The 22,147-nt window shown below is 36.6% G+C and overlaps 1 protein-coding gene across 1 annotated transcript; it reads left to right on the top strand.

Annotated features, from left to right (window-relative positions):
- Positions 1-8,771: 8,771 nt before the first annotated feature.
- On the top strand, positions 8,772-21,423 carry LOC144440350 (zinc finger protein 511-like). Its single transcript, XM_078129711.1, has 5 exons — positions 8,772-9,142; positions 16,847-17,048; positions 17,573-17,700; positions 18,434-18,553; positions 19,851-21,423. The coding sequence occupies exons 1-5, from the start codon at positions 8,952-8,954 to the stop codon at positions 20,011-20,013; spliced, it is 804 nt and encodes a 267-aa protein (XP_077985837.1). The 5' UTR covers positions 8,772-8,951; the 3' UTR covers positions 20,014-21,423.
- The last annotated feature ends 724 nt before the right edge of the window (positions 21,424-22,147 follow it).

The raw sequence follows: 22,147 nt of genomic DNA, 5'->3' as shown, positions 1-22,147 counted from the left end.
GTAGGTTAAAAGTTGTCATCATGGATGATAATCACATGGCAGTGTAAACAAAATAAATTTTCTGATTCCCTTAAAAATTGCAGTCAAAATACAAAGAAACAGTGCTTTTGGAAAAGACTTGGAGAATGTCATTAAATTTTGCTTAAAATATTGGGAAAGGGCAATATTCTGGGTTCTGTCTAAACAGTACCTCATTTTGAACAGGTAAGGTAAAAGTGTACAATCATTTTTTCCCCAATAACTGCAGTACAGTGCTTATTAGATACTATGCTTCTCACGATAGTTTTTTGAGAATTGTATTAACTTCTTCAACACAGGATTGCATGACACTGTCTGCTTCTTCAGCGACTTCAAGTCTGGAAGATAAAACAAAGAGAAAAATAAGATCAGGAAACTGCTTACACTGAAGTTGTTTTTATTGCAGTCAAAGAAGTGTTTTAATATTTAATTGTACGATATTTCTACATGTTAACTTGTAAATTTTTAAAATCATTCTATGATTTATTTAATTCATAATCATATGATCTATACTCATTTTCTAGTCTGTAAATTCAATAAAATGTCAAATTCTTGATTCATTCTTCTCTAAATTATATAAATATTGAATGCTGTGTTATAAATGTCAGGGACAAAAAAGTTGGTATGGTACAGATTCAACCTGGGTTTCAAAATGAATGATGGTAACAAGACTATGGAAATCTATCCAACTTTTACAAATAACCCCACCTCCCTGTTACCACGGTTACCTATCAAAACTTTGATACAAGTATATGAATGTTTAAACAAGTTTTGCAAGACACCCCTCCCCATCATAATACCCGGTTCCAGTTCACAATCAGAGTATGACAGTATGAAAGACTGAACAACTTTTACGAGTAGGAATCCCCCCCCCCCCCCCCCCCACCATTACCAGGGTTCAAAAGAAAATTATCGCACAAAGGTATGGTAATATCAATTTTTATGCAAATGTTTTACAATACCCTTCATCTTTGATTAATAATGACATTGAAATGTTACAATGAATCATAAATAAAATAGTAATTTCTTTCAAGTACACTATTAATAAAACTTATCAGTTACACTATAGTGTGTGATTTACCTTGATTTGATGTCATGGTACAATTCTTTCTCTAAACAACTTTTCTTGAGAGCTTTCTTACATTGTGTGGCTAGTGTCTTGAAGCATTGATTCTTTTGTGCATTGTGTGCTGGGTTATCCCAACTGTAGAAGGAAAAGAAACATATATGAAAATTAATATGTGAAAACTGATGTCAAAATCCTGTTATCACAGTATTGGGGATTCAGCTTAACAATAAACTTTTAAAAAGGTAAAATAATTCAACTCGAAGTATTGTGGTTCGAATGCACAAAATGAAGTAACACATGACTTCAATATTTTGTATCACTTGAATTCAAGCTTCACATGAGATTCTCTGTCACGAGAATCCAGAAACCAAACTTTCAAATCCTTGCATTTCAATCATTTCTTTCACAAATAAAGTCTCTGGAATGCCAATGAACAGTCTGCCCTCTAAGCCATTCCAATTGAATGCACCACTGACGCACACAATTTCTAGTGACACACCAAAATTTGGTGTTCCCCTATCTCTTTACTATGCGGTGACTCACAAAAAATCTCAGTTTTTATCATTTTGGCTCACAACAACAAAACTTGGGTATCAATAGAGGGCACACTGCCAATGAATGTGAAGGTGCTCAGAATATGATTTTCATTACTTCTAGTGGGTGCTTAGGAATGACATGACGGACTGGCATATGTTACCCTTTCTATAAAGAACAGAATACTTTGTAATACTATAGTGTAAATCAAAGAACATCAGACTTACTTTGGCATTTTGTCCACAAACTTCCATGCTAATAGGACATAATTAATTACTGCTTCCCACGATTCTGAGTCCATAAGTGTCTTCCCTTTCTCTATACATTCTTTCTGTAAAATAAACAACACTTTATTTTCAGTGTGAAATTCTACAAAAATAATACTTTATTTTCAATGTGAAATTCTATCAAATTAACATGTTATTTTCAATCTGAAATTCTACAAAATTAACACTTTATTTTCAATGTGAAATTCTACAAACTTAACACTTTATTTTCAGATGAAATTCTACAAACTTAACACTTTATTTTCAATGTGAAATTCTATCAAATTAACAACATAGCACTTTTCTTTTGCTACACTCTAGACATGAACAAGTAGGATTGTCAGGGGTCCATTCTGGTGTGAGCTTGAAAGTATCTTTTGTAAATATACAATAAAATGAAACATTTTTCATTTAGAAATGAAGCATTCATCGTACTATCTGAGGGTTATTTCATTACTAATACTAATTACCTCTCACAAATTTAGAACTATTCAGATAGAATTATCCACATTTCATGAATTGAATGGTTCTTAGTACTTCAGAATTTTACTAAAATATCACTTAATTTCAGAAAATTGGTTCTGGTCAGCGTGTGCCTCACTTATTTTAGCCAAACTGTCCTGACCAGAAAGAATTAATTTTTTTTGCCCTAATATCTAATATTAGTGAATTGTTTATGACCATCTTACCTTGAAGGCATCCAGATGTGTTTTCACTCTCTTGTAACAGAACGAATCTCTTGATGATCCCCATCGAGTATAGGGGAAGGATTTATAAATATTGTGATGTAGATAATCTAATCTCTGTTCCATTGCTGTCAAGTCTGGTGTTGGGATCAATTCACAGATTTTCTAGAAACAGCAAAGAAAAACATTGGAACTTTGTAAATACAGAGACATGCCAAGCTATGAAATATTTATGTAGGTTATTAAAATAAATTAGAATCAAATGGTTAGAGTGGCTGGCTTTGAATGAATCTGCAGGTTGTAGTCTCACTGTTGCAGTTTGTTTTCTGAATCGCTAAATTCCGTGGGCAAGATTTGTATAATTATTGTGCCCCCCCCCCCCCCCCCCCCCCCTCCTCCAGTCAACTGTATAACTCGGAACCAGTGGTAGGATAGAGATTGCAAAACGAATGCTGTAATATCCTATGCGCTTACAAAGGTTGTAATGGACTGTACACTTGCCAGAGTGTGGAGGAAGTATAACGGACTGTTTTGTAATCATAGGTCTCTGGTAGATACATGCACAAGACAAATTCTGCAAGCTGTGTAAAATCCACTGATCTCCTGTAGGATTGTTCAGATAGTGCAGTCTCACACTTACCATGTGCTAAAACACCATCTACCACATGTAGACAAGTGTCAGACATGGCTGTGTTCAGCTCACATATATAGCTGATTTCAGGACCCCTGCACAACTCATCATTACAATCCTATGCATAATGATAAACTTTACTTATCCCTCTCGGAATAAGCTGTTCTAAAGACTTCAGAATTTCCAGACTCAGAATTTGAAATAACTGTACCCCTGTAACCCATCCCCTCTCAGTCATTCCCTCGAGGAATATCATCTTTTCCAAAGACATCAGAATTGATATAGTATTCAAGAGTTTGAAGTAAGTATACCCCTGTAACTCGCCCATCTAGGAATACCATCTTTTCCAAAGACATCAGAATTGATATATTCAAGAGTTTGAAGTAAGTGTACCCCTGTAACTCACCCCTCTAGGAATAGTACCAATACCATCTTTTCCAATGACTTCAGAATTGATATATTCTTCAAGAGTTTGAAATAACTGTACCCCTGTAACTCATCGCTCTCAGTTATTCCCTCTAGAGAATAACTATATCACATACCTGTTCTTGTTCTGGATATTTGTCAACAAACTGAGTGACCATATCAATCAGTTGTTTAGTTGTGAGTCCTCCCAATTGTGTGGATAGTGGTACAGATTTTGGTTTTCTTTGTACTCTCTGTTTCTTTGGTTTAGGTGGAGCCTTAGGTGTCATATTTTCATCTATCTTGTCACTTTGTACACTAATACTGGTTGCGCTTTTCTTTTGACATTGTTTTGGTGTCTTTGGTGGTGTCTCAAATGATCCTGGTACATTCTCATCTACGAAAAAGAAGAAGAAGGGAGTTAGAGTCAGACTAGCTAATTTTAAAAGTATCGCTTACACTTGAAACAACATGATTGTGTACTTGGGTGGTTTATTTTTTTCTAACTTATCTAAATTATTGATATTCACTTTTTTCTTTGGTAGTCCTAGTGGGCTACCAGTTTCAGAAATTGGTAACCCAATTATTACCTGTAGTCCCATATTCCTGAACTGAAAACAGATTTCCTCTATTGGAAATATGTGTGGTATTAAAATACTTTCATGTCCATAAATCTTCCATTCTCATCTCATAATCAGTGGGCTAACAACTGCAAACTATGGTAGTCCCATGACCAGAATTGCTAGTCAGTGGGCATGGGACTACTGTTAATTTCGAGCCCTGACATGTATATACAATTGTTATTCTTCTAGTACAGTATAGGCAACATTTGTGTTTCGCCATCTTGAACGCCGCACAGGGTTGTGGGATTGCTCTCGCAATGCGCACCGGGAAATCTGGAGACGACCGAGGGGGTGTAATCAGTCGAAAGCCATCTTTACTATGGACAACACCATACGAATACCGCACATTGATTACCGAATTATTTTGAATTTCAGTAAAAGTTTGAAGCGACAGCCACTCCAGTAGCTCAATTTCATTGTCTTGAATGTACTAAGAAGTTTTTTTCACTGTACGTCGTCATACAACTAAGGAATTAATCAACACGAGTACGGCTGTAAACGCTATTTGTAGCATCGCCGTATCATGTGTTCCGGCGTTATTACTTCTGGTAAATTAAGCACAATTTCGGTAATATTTCTTTGTCTACATGTATGTCATGATTTCAACATTTTACTGCTATATTTTGACGAAATATACGGAAGCGAACGATCACGCACGAAAACATGAGTGGCGTGTCTGGAGAGAAATTCCGATTCAATTCAATCATTGCATGGCTTCCTTGTCAAATATACTAAAAAAATAAATTTATATAATATATACATGTATAAATAGTGTCTCACTATAGTTCATTGCACATTCATGTTGTAAAACACGTACAAATACAGAGCAATACGACATCAGAATACTGATTGTAAGTCGAAAACGCGTCATAAAATGATGTAAACAGTACTACCGCTGACACAGTCGATCACAACACGTCCAAATCGCCGATCGTAAAAAAATGTCTTGAAATGACGACGTTCGGTGAAAAAAAAATCTTGGTACATTAAAAACGATAAAAAGAAGTTTATGGAATGGTTATCTCTTCAAACTCTCACGGAAACTCAAAATAATTCGGTAATCAATGTGCGGTATTCGTATGGTGTTGCCCATAGTAAAGATGGCTTTCGACCGATTACACCCCCTCGGTGGTCTTCAAATTTCCCGGTGCACATTGCGAGAGCAATCCCACAACCCTGTGCGGCGTTCAAGATGGCGAAACACAAATGTTGCCTATATCACAGCCAAGTAAGAAACAAGATCAACAGACCTTCTCCCATTGTCTGAATAGTGTCTGAAGTAAACATTACTCTACTGTCATGGAAATAACTTTCAATTATGTGAATATTTCTTACTTGTCTGTGAGTATATACATATTTAGATGAGGTGTCAACAACTCTTTTTAGCATCAAACAATCCATGGATTGATTACTACATACAATTGCTTCTAGTCTTTTAAAGCATGGACCAGACATGAAATAGGGTCTATGTTTTAACCTTAGATTACATAAACAAACTAGCAATGAGTCATGAACTAACAAGAATTTACACTGTATTGTTGTCATGTATGGTAATTAGCATATCTCTCTCAAGTTCAATGCCACATGGTGGCTACTACCATGCTTCTACCTCACACCACACCAAACAATGGTGGTCTGAGCTTCGACTAAGTGTGGTCACAAACTTCCTGGAAGTTACAGTACGACTTTCATCGTATTAGAATAGAAATCATACTACACTACTCAATACGGTACACTGACTTTTGACAATTCTTGTATGGTTGGTAGCCATTGAAGAATTGAAACTGTGTATTGGAATGTCTGGTGCAGTGTGCCCTCTTATGAGAGCCAAATTGTGTTGTTGTGAGTCAAAATGATAAAAACTGGGATATCTTGTGAGTCACCACACAGTAATAGCATGGTGGGTTATACTTCCATGGTAAGAGATAAGGGAACCCCAATTTTGGTGCATCACTACAAATTCTGTGCACGTCAATTCAATGAGGCAAACAAGTTGAAGATCACAAAATTTCATCAGCTTTTATCCTTATTTTGAAAGAAAATATAACATTTTAATTGTAAATGTAATAAATTGGACTTTTGTTGTTGATTCGATGGGTTTGTCTACTAAATTTGTACTTTACAAGAGATGCTATCAGTATCAATTACTTGACTCAGCATTCAAATACAATCTGTGAAGTATGTGGAGTCATGATGGGTGAATGGTTAGAGTTGCCAGCTTGGAATCTGCAGGTTGCAGTTTCAAGCCTCATCGTTGCTGTCATTAGTTTCTGAATGGCTTAAGTCCTTGGGCAAGATTTGAACCATGAGTGTGCCTCAGTTAACCCAGCTGTATATTTGGGGACAGGGTAGGATAGAGGTTGCAATGCGAATGCTTTAATCCTATAAACTTATAAAGGCTGCAATGGATTGTATACTCCCCAGGAAGTTGAAGAAGTATAAAGGGCTATTGTGCCACTATAGATCCATGCCAGGGGTAATAATTGTAAAGCGCTTTCAGCACAAAGTGGGAAAGCGGTATATAAAAACCAACATTATTATTATTAAAGAAATATATAATAAATAGAGACTATAGCTACCTTCATTATCTGAATCTATTGATACAATGTTGTTTTGGTGGAGTTGAAACTGTGCTTCTGCTAAATTCAGCTTTCTCTTCAAATTTCCGTACTCCTGGAGTGAACTATGAAGATCAAGGACTGGTGGATTATACAGGTCTACAGGTGGTGGTGACAAGAAGGAGTCTGGGATATCTATAGTATCTGTACGGTACACAAAAGAAAAACAAAACAAAACTATTACTATTGTACAACAAACTAACAAGTCAACAAAGATGAAAAAATAATACAACAGCTGCGAACACACACAAAAAAAAGATATGCATAAACATTTTAAATAGGGGTTCTATTTCATGTTGTTTTTTGGATTTTTTTGGTTCAAAGTGGCAAGTGTGATGTTGTGAATGGTAGGAGTCATTCTACCTGCATGACAAAATATGACTATTAAAGCTTGCCTAGTCTTATAGTACCTCCACGATTAAAACAGGGGGGGGGGGGGGTATGGATGGCTACTACTACTAGCACTATAGCAGAAAGAAGCAATATGGTTGATCGGTTCTCACTACCATTGTCCCAACTTGCCCAAGTTCAATATACAGAACCCAGATTACATTACAATGATCACGGTATACTCAAACTTGGGTCAATTAGTGTACCAACCACATGTGTGATTTACAGCCGGTAAAATTTCCCTCCATACAATGCAGTGCGTCAGTGTAGGCTTGGCGTAACAGTATTGTATACTCCAAGGTGTTTCAATGGCATTTTTTGGCGCGTTCATGTTCTGGCTGGACAATTTCCTTGGAAATGACTGAAAACCACCGCGGATACCTGAATGATGCCTTCTACTGAAGTTGTCGATAAGTAATGAATAACACAACTTACGGTCATAACACGGTGTAGTACTAGAAGACTGTCCAAGAATTGAAGTGAGACCAATGTGACGAGCCATACTGCTGACCCGAGCCGTTCGCGCTGAATTTCAAGTGATTGACTGTACGTGTGCTGTACTGCTAACTACTACCCCAGCTAAATGTTAGCGTCTTTTTGATCAAAAGAGGAATCAATTATTTGTATTCACACGTGACAAGGTATGGAAACAAGAACAATGAACCAATTTTCTATATCTTCACACTTGCAAATGACGTAACAATGCAAATGTCAGCAGAAGTGATCCCGGGAGGTTATTTATCTTTTTTGTTTGGTCAGGATTATTATAGGCATAAAATAAACTGTGATAACTCTAGAAAATATTAGTTTTCACTGCTTATTTTGATGCATTTATATTAAATAAGGGTAATACTTACTCTCGGTTGTGGCTGAAGGTGCTGCATGTGTTGATCTCGAAGAACTGATATCTCCCAGAACCTGACGATCCATGATTATGGCAGAAAATGAAATTGTTTTTGAAGATCTTCTCAGATTTGGTAAAATTTTGGCTGTAGAAAAACGGTTTACTAATGCTTTAAACGTTAGATTCCATTTGAGTGCTAAATTTATGCTAAAACCATGAAAAGAAGTGAAAATCTGCAGAGCACTGCAACCGTGACTGTACAGCTGCGACGACGAACACAAAAAGTACGCGAAATATTCAGCGCCAACAACTTAAGCTTGGCGCCTACATGAAATCTCTCCGTTCATTGGTCAATACCTAGGGATGACCTCACATGACAGATCTTGGGGTCATTGCATTGTTTGACTGTTTCCCCCCATATTTAACTATTTTACCGATATATGAATAGATAGACGATTAATGCAGAAACTATTCTTTACATTTGTATCAAAATTGCCGTTGCAGTCGACCGACCTTGTCATAATTTGGCATATTTCTGGAGTGACCTACACGAATGCCTCATTCTGATTGGCCAGTGGTGTCGACATCGACCCACAATCCCATTCATAGCAAAATGGCTGGTGTTGTCGCCACAGTCTTCGTACCATTCAGAATTTTCACGGTTTTCAACTTATTGTGTCAGCCGCAACTCAAGCTGTACTGAAAAAACCCAGTCAGTACAAACGTTTTATGTGAAATATTGAAAATATAGCGCCATGTGTTCTTTTTATATCTTAATTTCGACAATTCATGTAAGTTGATGTAGCGGTCGGTAGTCGAGAAATTACCACTTTTATTTGCAAATTTAAATCTTTTATTTTGGAGAAGATGGATTTCCAAGACGGCAAAGAAGAACAGATGCAGTCTCATAAAAGACGGGTGCTGTCCTGGAGTTATAAACATGCCAAACGGAGGTTGGAACCCGAGGACCCCTTCTTTGAGGACGGCAATCTGGCGTGTTGTTTGCTCATCAAACAAATTTCTCTTGATTTCGAAGAACAGGATGATTTATTCAACAGGTATGGTCAGTGTTAATAGAGATAATGGAGAAATGGACTTGTCAAAAACCCCACCCTTTCTGTGGGACCGCTTTCTATATCTCTATTATACTACTTCTAAGTATGTAGTCAAGATGTGAAGTACAGGTGCTATTAGTCTCGACATGGAAGTATAACCCACGTTATACTTCCATGGTCTCTAAGAGTCTAAGCTCTGAGCCAAATATTGTAAGAAGAAAACTAAACAATTGTCTATTTTAGATGTATTTTTTAAGGGAGATTATGGAATTTAAAAACTTTGATACTTGGTGTTGTAAAATGATTTTGATAATGTGATATCTGATAGATAGTGTGTGTAGAGAGGAGCTAATAGCGCACTGTTGTCTGTTTTGCATGCTAAGTTTATTTTATTCATAAATAGTCTAAAGAATGCAGGTAACAGAGACTTGGAAAGGGATGACTCAATATTTATGACTACTGAGGCTAGTTATAAGTATGTAGTCAATAATCAGTAAAATGGCAAAGTAAAGAAGAAGACACTGAGAAATGAAAAAAAATATCCAATATATATGACAAATGCAATGACAGCTAGCATATCATCGAAGTTGATCTCAATACTTTGCCTCTCGTGTAAGATACATGTAGGTTAGTTGGTCGCCATCTTGCAATCAGCTGACGTCAAGCAGTCTTTCAAGGACTGGTAAGAGAATTCTGTGTTTCTTGAGTTTAATAATAAGGGAACTCTTTGTGATGAGTTTGATGGTACGAGAACTCAGTGTGATGAGTTTGATGATAAGAGAACTCTGTGTGATGAGTTTGATGATAAGAGAACTCAGTGTGATGGGTTTGATGACATGAGAACTGTGTGTGATGAGTTTGATGATAAGAGAACTGTGTGTGATGAGTTTGATGATAAGAGAACTCTGTGATAAGTTTGATGATAAGAGAACTCAGTGTGATGAGTTTGATGATCAGAGAACTCTGTCTGATGAGTTTGATGATAAGAGAACTCAGTGTGATGGGTTTGATGACATGAGAACTCTGTGTGATGAGTTTGATGATAAGAGAACTGTGTGTGATGAGTTTGATGACATGAGAACTGTGTGTGATGAGTTTGATGATATGAGAACTCTGATGAGTTTGATGATAAGAGAACTGTGTGTGATGAGTTTGATGATAAGAGAACTCTTGTGATGAGTTTGATAATATGAGAACTCTCTGTGTGATGAGTTTGATGATAAGAGAACTCACTGTGATGAGTTTGATGATAAGAGAACTGTGTTTGATGAGTTTGATGATAAGAGAACGCTGTGTGATGAGTTTGATGATATGAGAACTCCCTGTGTGATGAGTTTGATGATAAGAGAACTCTGTGATGAGTTTAATGATAAAAGAACTCTGTGTGATGAGTTTGATGATAAGAGAACTGTGTGTGATGAGTTTGATGATATGAGAACTGTGTGTGATGAGTTTGATGATATGAGAACTCAGTGTGATGAGTTTGATGATATGAGAACTCTGTGTGATGAGTTTGATGATAAGAGAACTCAGTGTGATGGGTTTGATAAGAGAACTCAGTGTGATGAGTTTGATGATAAGAGAACTCTGTGTGATGAGTTTGATGATAAGAGAACTCAGTGTGATGAGTTTAATGATAAGAGAACTGTGTGTGATGAGTTTGATGATAAGAGAACTCAGTGTGATGAGTTTGATGATAATAGAACTGTGTGTGATGAGTTTGATGATAAGAGAACTGTGTGTGATGAGTTTGATTATAAGAGAACTCTGTGTGACGAGTTTGATTATAAGAGAACTCAGTGTGATGAGTTTGATGATAAAAGAACTCTGTGTGATGAGTTTGATGATAAGAGAACTCAGTGTGATGGGTTTGATGATAAGAGAACTCAGTGTGATGAGTTTGATTATAAGAGAACTCTGTGTGACGAGTTTGATGATAAGAGAACTCAGTGTGATGAGTTTGATGATAAGGGAACTCAGTGTGATGAGTTTGATGATAAAAGAACTCTGTGTGATGAGTTTGATGATAAGAGAACTCAGTGTGATGGGTTTGATGATAAGAGAACTCAGTGTGATGAGTTTGATTATAAGAGAACTCTGTGTGACGAGTTTGATGATAAGAGAACTCAGTGTGATGAGTTTGATGATAAGGGAACTCAGTGTGATGAGTTTGATGATAAGAGAACTCAGTGTGATGAGTTTGATGATAAGAGAACTCAGTGTGATGAGTTTGATGATAAGAGAACTCAGTGTGATGAGTTTGATGATAAGAGAACTCAGTGTGATGAGTTTGATGATAAGAGAACTCAGTGTGATGAGTTTGATGATAAGAGAACTCAGTGTGATGAGTTTGATGATAAGAGAACTCAGTGTGATGAGTTTGATGATAAGAGAACTCAGTGTGATGAGTTTGATGATAAGAGAACTGTGTGTGATGAGTTTGATGAAAAGAGAACTCAGTGTGATGAGTTTGATGATAAGAGAACTCAGTGTGATGAGTTTGATGATAAGAGAACTCAGTGTGATGAGTTTGATGATAAGAGAACTGTGTGTGATGAGTTTGATGATAAGAGAACTCAATGTGATGAGTTTGATGGTAAGAGAACTCAGTGTGATGAGTTTGATGATAAGAGAACTGTGTGTGATGGGTTTGATGATAAGAGAACTCAGTGTGATGAGTTTGATGATAAGAGAACTCAGTGTGATGAGTTTGATGATAAGAGAACTCTGTGTGATGAGTTTAATAATAAGAGAACTCAGTGTGATGAGTTTGATGATAAGAGAACTCTGTGTGATGAGTTTGATGATAAGAGAACTCAATGTGATGAGTTTGATGATAAGAGAACTCAGTGTGATGAGTTTGATGATAAGAGAACTCAGTGTGATGAGTTTGATGATAAGAGAACTCTGTGTGATGAGTTTGATGATAAGAGAACTCAATGTGATGAGTTTGATGATAAGAGAACTCAGTGTGATGAGTTTGATGATAAGAGAACTCAGTGTGATGAGTTTGATGATAAGAGAACTTGGTGTGATGAGTTTGATAAGAGAACTCGGTGTGATGAGTTTGATGATAAGAGAACTGTGTGTGATGAGTTTGATGATAAGAGAACTCGGTGTGATGAGTTTGATGATAAGAGAACTCAGTGTGATGAGTTTGATGATAAGAGAACTCTGTGTGATGAGTTTGATGATAAGAGAACTCAGTGTGATGAGTTTGATAAGAGAACTCGGTGTGATGAGTTTGATGATAAGAGAACTCAGTGTGATGAGTTTGATAAGAGAACTCGGTGTGATGAGTTTGATGATAAGAGAACTCAGTGTGATGAGTTTGATGATAAGAGAACTGTGTGATGAGTTTGATGATAAGAGAACTGTGTGTGATGAGTTTGATGATAAGAGAACTCGGTGTGATGAGTTTGATGATAAGAGAACTCAGTGTGATGAGTTTGATGATAAGAGAACTGTGTGTGATGAGTTTGATGATAAGAGAACTGTGTGTGATGAGTTTGATGATAAGAGAACTGTGTGTGATGAGTTTGATGATAAGAGAACTCGGTGTGATGAGTTTGATGATAAGAGAACTCAGTGTGATGAGTTTGATGATAAGAGAACTCAGTGTGATGAGTTTGATGATAAGAGAACTCAGTGTGATGAGTTTGATGATAAGAGAACTCTGTGATGAGTTTGATGGTAAGAGAACTCAGTGTGATGAGTTTGATGATATGAGAACTGTGTGTGATGAGTTTGATGATAAGAGAACTCAGTGTGATGAGTTTGATGATAAGAGAACTCGGTGTGATGAGTTTGATGATAAGAGAACTGTGTGTGACGAGTTTGATGATAAGAGAACTGTGTGATGAGTTTGATGATAAGAGAACTTGGTGTGATGAGTTTGATGATAAGAGAACTCAGTGTGATGAGTTTGATGATAAGAGAACTGTGTGTGACGAGTTTGATGATAAGAGAACTCAGTGTGATGAGTTTGATGATAAGAGAACTCAGTGTGATGAGTTTGATGATAAGAGAACTCAGTGTGATGAGTTTGATGATAAGAGAACTCAGTGTGATGAGTTTGATGATAAGAGAACTGTGTGTGATGAGTTTGATGAAAAGAGAACTCAGTGTGATGAGTTTGATGATAAGAGAACTCAGTGTGATGAGTTTGATGATAAGAGAACTCAGTGTGATGAGTTTGATGATAAGAGAACTGTGTGTGATGAGTTTGATGATAAGAGAACTCAATGTGATGAGTTTGATGGTAAGAGAACTCAGTGTGATGAGTTTGATGATAAGAGAACTGTGTGTGATGGGTTTGATGATAAGAGAACTCAGTGTGATGAGTTTGATGATAAGAGAACTCAGTGTGATGAGTTTGATGATAAGAGAACTCTGTGTGATGAGTTTAATAATAAGAGAACTCAGTGTGATGAGTTTGATGATAAGAGAACTCTGTGTGATGAGTTTGATGATAAGAGAACTCAATGTGATGAGTTTGATGATAAGAGAACTCAGTGTGATGAGTTTGATGATAAGAGAACTCAGTGTGATGAGTTTGATGATAAGAGAACTCTGTGTGATGAGTTTGATGATAAGAGAACTCAATGTGATGAGTTTGATGATAAGAGAACTCAGTGTGATGAGTTTGATGATAAGAGAACTCAGTGTGATGAGTTTGATGATAAGAGAACTTGGTGTGATGAGTTTGATAAGAGAACTCGGTGTGATGAGTTTGATGATAAGAGAACTGTGTGTGATGAGTTTGATGATAAGAGAACTCGGTGTGATGAGTTTGATGATAAGAGAACTCAGTGTGATGAGTTTGATGATAAGAGAACTCTGTGTGATGAGTTTGATGATAAGAGAACTCAGTGTGATGAGTTTGATAAGAGAACTCGGTGTGATGAGTTTGATGATAAGAGAACTCAGTGTGATGAGTTTGATAAGAGAACTCGGTGTGATGAGTTTGATGATAAGAGAACTCAGTGTGATGAGTTTGATGATAAGAGAACTGTGTGATGAGTTTGATGATAAGAGAACTGTGTGTGATGAGTTTGATGATAAGAGAACTCGGTGTGATGAGTTTGATGATAAGAGAACTCAGTGTGATGAGTTTGATGATAAGAGAACTGTGTGTGATGAGTTTGATGATAAGAGAACTGTGTGTGATGAGTTTGATGATAAGAGAACTGTGTGTGATGAGTTTGATGATAAGAGAACTCGGTGTGATGAGTTTGATGATAAGAGAACTCAGTGTGATGAGTTTGATGATAAGAGAACTCAGTGTGATGAGTTTGATGATAAGAGAACTCAGTGTGATGAGTTTGATGATAAGAGAACTCTGTGATGAGTTTGATGGTAAGAGAACTCAGTGTGATGAGTTTGATGATATGAGAACTGTGTGTGATGAGTTTGATGATAAGAGAACTCAGTGTGATGAGTTTGATGATAAGAGAACTCGGTGTGATGAGTTTGATGATAAGAGAACTGTGTGTGACGAGTTTGATGATAAGAGAACTGTGTGATGAGTTTGATGATAAGAGAACTTGGTGTGATGAGTTTGATGATAAGAGAACTCAGTGTGATGAGTTTGATGATAAGAGAACTGTGTGTGACGAGTTTGATGATAAGAGAACTGTGTGATGAGTTTGATGATAAGAGAACTCTGTGTGATGAGTTTGATGATAAGAGAACTCAGTGTGATGAGTTTGATGATAAGAGAACTGTGTGTGATGGGTTTGATGATAAGAGAACTGTGTGTGATGAGTTTGATGATAAGAGAACTGTGTGATGAGTTTGATGATAAGAGAACTCTGTGTGATGAGTTTGATGATAAGAGAACTGTGTGATGAGTTTGATGATAAGAGAACTCAGTGTGATGAGTTTGATGATAAGAGAACTCTGTGTGATGAGTTTGATGATAAGAGAACTCAGTGTGATGAGTTTGATGATAAGAGAACCAACTAACCAATCTTGCAGGAGAGGCAAAGTATTGAGATCAACTTCGATGATTGATGATTGATAGGTGTCAATGCATTTGTCATATATTGGTTTTCATAGTTTTCTTCATTTCTCAGTCTCTTATTTTTTTATTTCACCTTTTCACCGATTATAACTAGCCTAAGTAGTCATAAATATTGATTCATCTCTTTCAACTCACTGTTACTTGCATCCTTTAGACTTGTATTCTAGTAAAATAAATTTAGCGTGCAAGCAGACAACAGCATGTTAGCTCCTTTCTATGGATTACATGTATACACACACAATCAGGTATTACATTATCAAAATCAATCCGATTGTCCAGACCTTATTTCACCCTGTATCTTCAAACTACATGTACATGTACATGTATGCTTATCAGTTAGCCAATATTATTTCCTTGAATTGTAATTGTTAAAAGTTGAGCTGTCCCTGTGTTTTAGAAGAAGTCTTGCACTGTTCCAACACCACATTGATTTTATTTTTATGAAAGTTACGATCTTTTAATGTACAACCAGATATTTTGTCATTATTTATTGAGCCGTGGTAAACATTGTTGTGAGAATAGAAAGGCAGGGGTGGTTATCAATAGAAATCAGCAGTCGATGGACTCAGTCTACCAGGAGCGACTTGAAGACAAACTTATGTGCATAGTGACAGACGAGACATACCCACTTAGACCATAAACAGTGTACATGTAGTCTATTGTTAGACAGGAAATAGATAATAGACGAATTGACAGAAGTGGTTGGCTGAGGTTGCCAGCTTCTTGCACTAACCCTTATATCAACTCATTTATTTCCCAAGCTTTTTAACAGAAATTTTAATCGAACAAAACAAGTCATTTAACATTGCTTTTTTCTTTTTAATAGACACATTTAATTGAAACCGTACATTCTATTTTAACTTCAAATGGAAGTCATTATTTGAAGTCATTGTGTTTGTTTTACCTTTGATGATTTTTATGTATTATGTACATGTATGTATTGTTTTTGTGTATTTCACTGCATATTTTATCATGGATGTTATTGTGTTTGTTTTGGGTTTATTATTTCTTGAGGCAGTTTGTTTGTATATATCTGTTTGTACATGTGTAGCAGGCATTTAAATTTCAGACTCAAAGTATTATCTTATCTTAATATCAGTATAAACATACATGTATATATAATTATGATATATGATAGTGGACAAAATCTTCAGTGTAGCTTTCACAATAAACTTTTCAAATACTAGTATTACAGACAATTGATAATTTGTCTAATTATCTATTGTCTGTAGTGTTTAAGTTCAAGTTCTATGTTGAAGTACGATGTCAGTTGCTCAAGGAATGTTAGGATGTGTTAATGACTGGTATCATGGATATTATTATGTTTTCATGGTCTAGATATAATATTCTTGTATATACCGTAATTACACATAAATACATACATACATACATACATACATACATACATACATACATACATAGATGCATACATGATACATACATACATACATACATACATACATACATACATACATACACACACACACACACATACATGTACATGCATACACACACACACACACATACATACATGTACATACATACATACATACATGTACATACATACATACATACATACATACATACATACATACATACATGTACATACATGTCCATCATATGCATTCAAAAGACAATACGATCAGATTATGACTAATGTATTTTATTTTCATTCCAATCAGTGTGAATGAGTTTAAATGCCATGAGCCTGGTTGTCATCAATTCTTCACTCGTATTTCTTCGTACGAGTCACACTACAACTCTAAACATCGCCATGTCTGCATGCACTGTAAACGATTCTTTCCATCAGACCATTTACTTGACATCCATGTACTAGAGTGGCATGATGCACTGTTCCAGATATTGGCAGAGAAACAAAACATGGTGAGAAATAATTCATTTGTTTTTATTTATTTTCATCTTTTTTTGCAATAGGCCTTTCCAATATTTGCCATGGTGGTGCTCTACTTCCTGTCTGTGTGTACCTTGGGGGTATACATGGTATAGGTTACTCAGTTAATCATAGAGCACTGCTGCTTTCCTCGATGTCTGAACAATATGAAAAACATCCCTGATTTACACTTCGACAGAATACCAAGGGACAAACAAAGCTCTTAGGAAATGATACTATGAGGTGATGATACGTCCAATTTGAGAGCTTTACAATTATTACCCCTGGCACGGATCTATAGTGACACAGCGGCCCTTTATACTTCTTCAAATCCCTGGGGAGCATACAATCCATTGCAGTCTTTATAAGTGCAGAGGATTAAAGCATTCACATTGCAACCTCTATTCTATCAGGTACCCAATTATACATCTGGGATTGACTAAGGTGGACTAAGTCGGAATGAGTTATCTCATTATGATGGTATTCCTGCTGAATCATTTTTCTAATCTTGTTTCAGTACCGCTGTCTAATACAGAGTTGTATAGAACGATTCAAGACTGCAAAGCAAAGGAAAAATCACCTTGTCAAAAGTCATAAATATCCACTTAATTTTAGGTTTGATAAACCATTGAGGAAAGTGAAAAGGTAAGTCAGGCTACTATTTTTATTTATTGGAAGAAGTTGTCTTTGCACATATTAGGGATTTATGAAGTTTTGACAGTGGAAGTTATCATTTGAAACAATTTGATAAAGTGTAACACTGGTGGGGTGGGGGTGGGGGGTTACTATGATAGATTGTAGACAGGATGTGCACCCAGCTTCCAAACATGTACTCATTTCTGAGGATTTTTTTTTCGGTGAAAAAGGAACCCATGCCTAAGGGAGAATCAGACAATGTTACACAAACTCAATAAACAAACTTTGCCACAAACTCCTCCCCCTAAACAAACATTCACGAGTTTGAAATTGACACGTTCATATGACATATGATGTAAACCATGATGAAAATTGTAGCGGTGACATCACTAGGATAGATGCAGTTGTTCAAAACATAGCAAGTACATTATACGTATATCACATTTAGAAGTAAATTTTAATCAAACTTATCAACATCTCAGTAGTAAATACAAAATCTGCTGTCATTGATGGTGTGAATGTTTTCTAAATTTGGTTAGAAGTGCGAAAATGAAGTTCAGCAATTGCATTAATGCCAGACCTGACTCCCTCTCCCCTATTTATTGAGTTTGTGTTACATCATGCAATCATCCTTTGAGGTACACATAAACATGACAGACCCATAAATAAGGATAATCCACTCATGGGGATGGTAATTATGTCATCATCTTATGAGATTATTGTTTTTGTGTGTGTTTTACAGTGCTCAGAGCAAATCAGTGGTAGAAGTTGAACCAATGGATACAGCTAGTAGTAAAGATATTGATGGTTTGACAGAAACCATGGAAACAGTCCAAGTAACTCCAGGAACTAGAATATACAAGTATGTACAAATATCAGGGTAAACACTTTGTTGTTTCAAGTATAACCTATTGTAGGCCCTTCTCATCCATGCTATTTCACAATTCAGACAAAAAGATCATTGCATTCCAGGGCTAGAAATTAATTAATCCCACAGATTATCAATTCTTGTCATGAGGCTACCATAATTTGCAGCTGGTAGCCCACTCAGGCCACCACTGATTGTACGATGATTTAAAGGATGGTAGATTTACAGACATGAAAGTATTTTAATAACACACACATATTTCCAATAGAGAAATTCCTGTTTTCAGTTCAGGAATGTGTAACTACTGGTTGCAGTCCTTGGGTTACTGCTTTCTAAAAAATTGGGACTACTTACGAAAAGTTAATTTTGAGCCTCGCATTTTGTAGATACAAGTATTGTATATAAAGCATCTCCTAGTGGACATTGTATATATCATACTCATAGTCCAAACTTCTGGATAAAACAAAAAAAAACTCGGTTTGAATTTGGATTGAAATTTGAATGATGAAAACAGTTGTCTGACAGCGCTATAAGTATAAAAGAGTCGTTGAACAAATCAATCAATCAATCAACCTGTGTAGTCTGTATGGCTATACACTGATAAGATTGCACTAACTTGGCAAGGGTTAACTCTCCACCAAGTCAACAAATTAAGCTTTTAATTGTCACAAAGTAGCCAAATCAACTAGTTAATAATAGACAAGTATTGGGTTGGTGGTGGCCGAGCGGTTAGCTCATACGCCTCTTACCCCTGCAGTCTGGGTTTGAACCCACGAGGTGTTGGCTGGGTTTGATTAAAATTTAACCAGGTCTGCATGTAAGAAGGGTGATGCTCAGTTTGACCCTGCCGAACAATGCAGGTTTTCCTCGGGTACTCTGGTTTCCTCCTGCTTCTTCAACACTAGGGTACTGCTCAACAAATTTTCAAATTTATTTGGACGAATAAAGTTTATTATTATTATTATTATAGACTGAATAGTTATTCATAAGCATATAAATGTATGTCTCCCAAGAAGTTCTGTGAGGGATGGCCCTTATAGGTTCAGTGGTACTGCAGGAGTTGGGAAACCAGAATACCCCAGGAAAACCTGTGTTGTTATGGAGAGTCAAACTGAATCACGCTCTTCTTACTTACACCCTGGCAAATTTAATCAAAACTCAGACGAGGGCTCGAATCTCAACTGCAGTGGTAAGCAACAAGTGGTTTAACCACTCGGCCACTGACTGACAAATGAGTTTTAAACTTAAGGTAAATGTTTACCACATTCACTATTTCTGTATTTGATTTCAGAGTACCAAAAACAATCAGTTTTGGGAGGGGAGTTCCCAGAGGCTTTGAGAGGACAAGGCAACATAGTGGACACTCACAGAAACAGTCTCAGAAGAAAAAGAAAGGACCTAAATATAAAGAATGTAAACAGACAACTCCACAGGAAGACAAAATGGACACATGACCAGGACGTCTATGATGGCTGTGAGTTGTAAGTTTCACTGGAACTTTACACAACACAGAACAGACACTGACGTCAGACTCCATTTACATTAATTAAATGAATGATAATTATATTGTTATATCGTCGAGAAGTATAAACTTAAACTACTACACTGATAAGATTCAAATGATCAAGATGAACGCCGTGAATTTATTCGTTCATGGCTGCAATATATTTCCTGGTGGACAGCGCCCTCTAGTGGCAAAATGGGTGTTTGCATTTTAGTGACTCCAAGGAATATTTTATCAGGCCATAGACATCTGTGATCAGACCAAGATATGAGTTAGGTTCAATTAAACGAGTTGAAATCCAAGCAAGGATTCTCATGTACTGCGTTGATAGCTCCATTGTTATGACATCCAAGGTAGCAGTCAATCTCAAGACCAATCAACATCCACCAAAGTTGCTCATAATTCTTACATGCTAGTAGTACAGTGCAAAAATGGATGCCACAATGTTATAACATCATGCTAGCGAGTGTGCCCTCTGACTCTGAGCCAATTTGATGTGCTATTGACGCACACAATTTCTAGTGACACACCAAAATTTGGTATTCCCCTATCTCTTTACTATGTGGTGACTCACAAGAAATACCAGTTTTTAATATTTTGACTCACAACAACAAAACTTGGCTACATATCATTGTATGGTACACTAGCACAGAGTAAACATAAGACTGGTATTAAGACCTTACCAGCATCCTTTAGCAGCTGAAACGGTTAATCATATGTTGTGTCTGCACCAGGTTAACTCAGATATTACCATCTGTCTCGGCTACCATCTGACTAACTCAGTGCACTTACAGTGGGCTGGTATTAACACCCTACCAGCATCGCTTTCTGTTAGTTAGCAACTGGAAGGATTAATACATACACCTGCCTGAATTTATGATCAGGCTCACCCAGTCTTCAATAGCAGGCTGGCACTGGGCTTGCAAAATTGAAATTTAGGAAGGGGGTTTGTAAGCCAAAGAACCATCAAAACAAAATGCAATCATTTTTCTTCTGCAATAAGCAGTGACATGTGCATAATTACTTTTGAACTAAGATTATTGGAACTGTTGACTGTGTAAGTAAAGGACTGTACAGAGAATTTTACTCTGTGTAATGTCCTAGGAGTGACTATTCAGCCTTTAGACTTTGATGTTATTAAAGCCTAAACTCATTATTATGCAAAGCTGTTGGTTTTAATCCGCCATATTCCGGTTATAGGAAAGATAAAAGATTTCTTAGTTTGGCCACTAGGAGTGCTGTTCACAAGTCATTTGGAGGCAGGAAGTGGGGGCCAGATTAGTAGAGTATTGTATCATAAAGAGAGCAGACACTAAGTTACCAGGCATTCTCTATGTTGTTCTCACAATATTATTTTATTAGTGACTACCAGTAAACATACCTAACTACTACTGTAATACTCTGTTATGGACATTCGTAATTCTTTCACACACATTTCATTCACTGCTTTATGCAACCTAGTGGCCATGACACAACTTGTGGCCGTCACTTTGCCAAATATGGTGCGCCCTCTTGTGGTGGTTACCTGAGAAATGGCTTGAAATTCAGTAACTGTAATATGGCGTATTGTAAAAGCAACTATTTTGTCTTTCTATGATGAGGGAGGGCATTTATTTTTTTTGCTAAATGTACATAACTTCAAAATAAAGATTGCAAAACTAATTTTACGTCTGATAAAATTTATTTTCTACATAATTAAAAATCAATATTTGTGACTTGAGAATGGCTATCACTACACTTTTCAGCTATCATAACTGTAGCCTACCTGTAGACTTAGGAATGGCTATCACTACACTATTCAGCTATCATAACTGTAGTCACCTGTAGACTTACGAATGGCTATCACTATGCTATTCCACTATCCTAACTGTAGCCTACCTGTAGACCTAAGAACGGCTATCACTACGCTATTCCACTATCCTAACTGTAGCCTACCTGTAGACTTGAGAACAGCTATCACTATGCTATTCCTCTATCCTAACTGTAGCCTACCTGTAGACTTAAAAACGGCTATACTGCTATCCTAACTGTAGCGTACCTGTAGACTTCAGAATGGCTATACTGCTATCCTGACTGTAGCGTAC

This window comes from Glandiceps talaboti, chromosome 9 (genome assembly GCF_964340395.1).
Source record: "Glandiceps talaboti chromosome 9, keGlaTala1.1, whole genome shotgun sequence".
Classification (NCBI taxonomy): Eukaryota; Metazoa; Hemichordata; class Enteropneusta; family Spengelidae; genus Glandiceps; species Glandiceps talaboti.
Note: the sequence above shows the minus strand (reverse complement) of the source record. Positions and strands in the feature narration are given on the sequence as shown.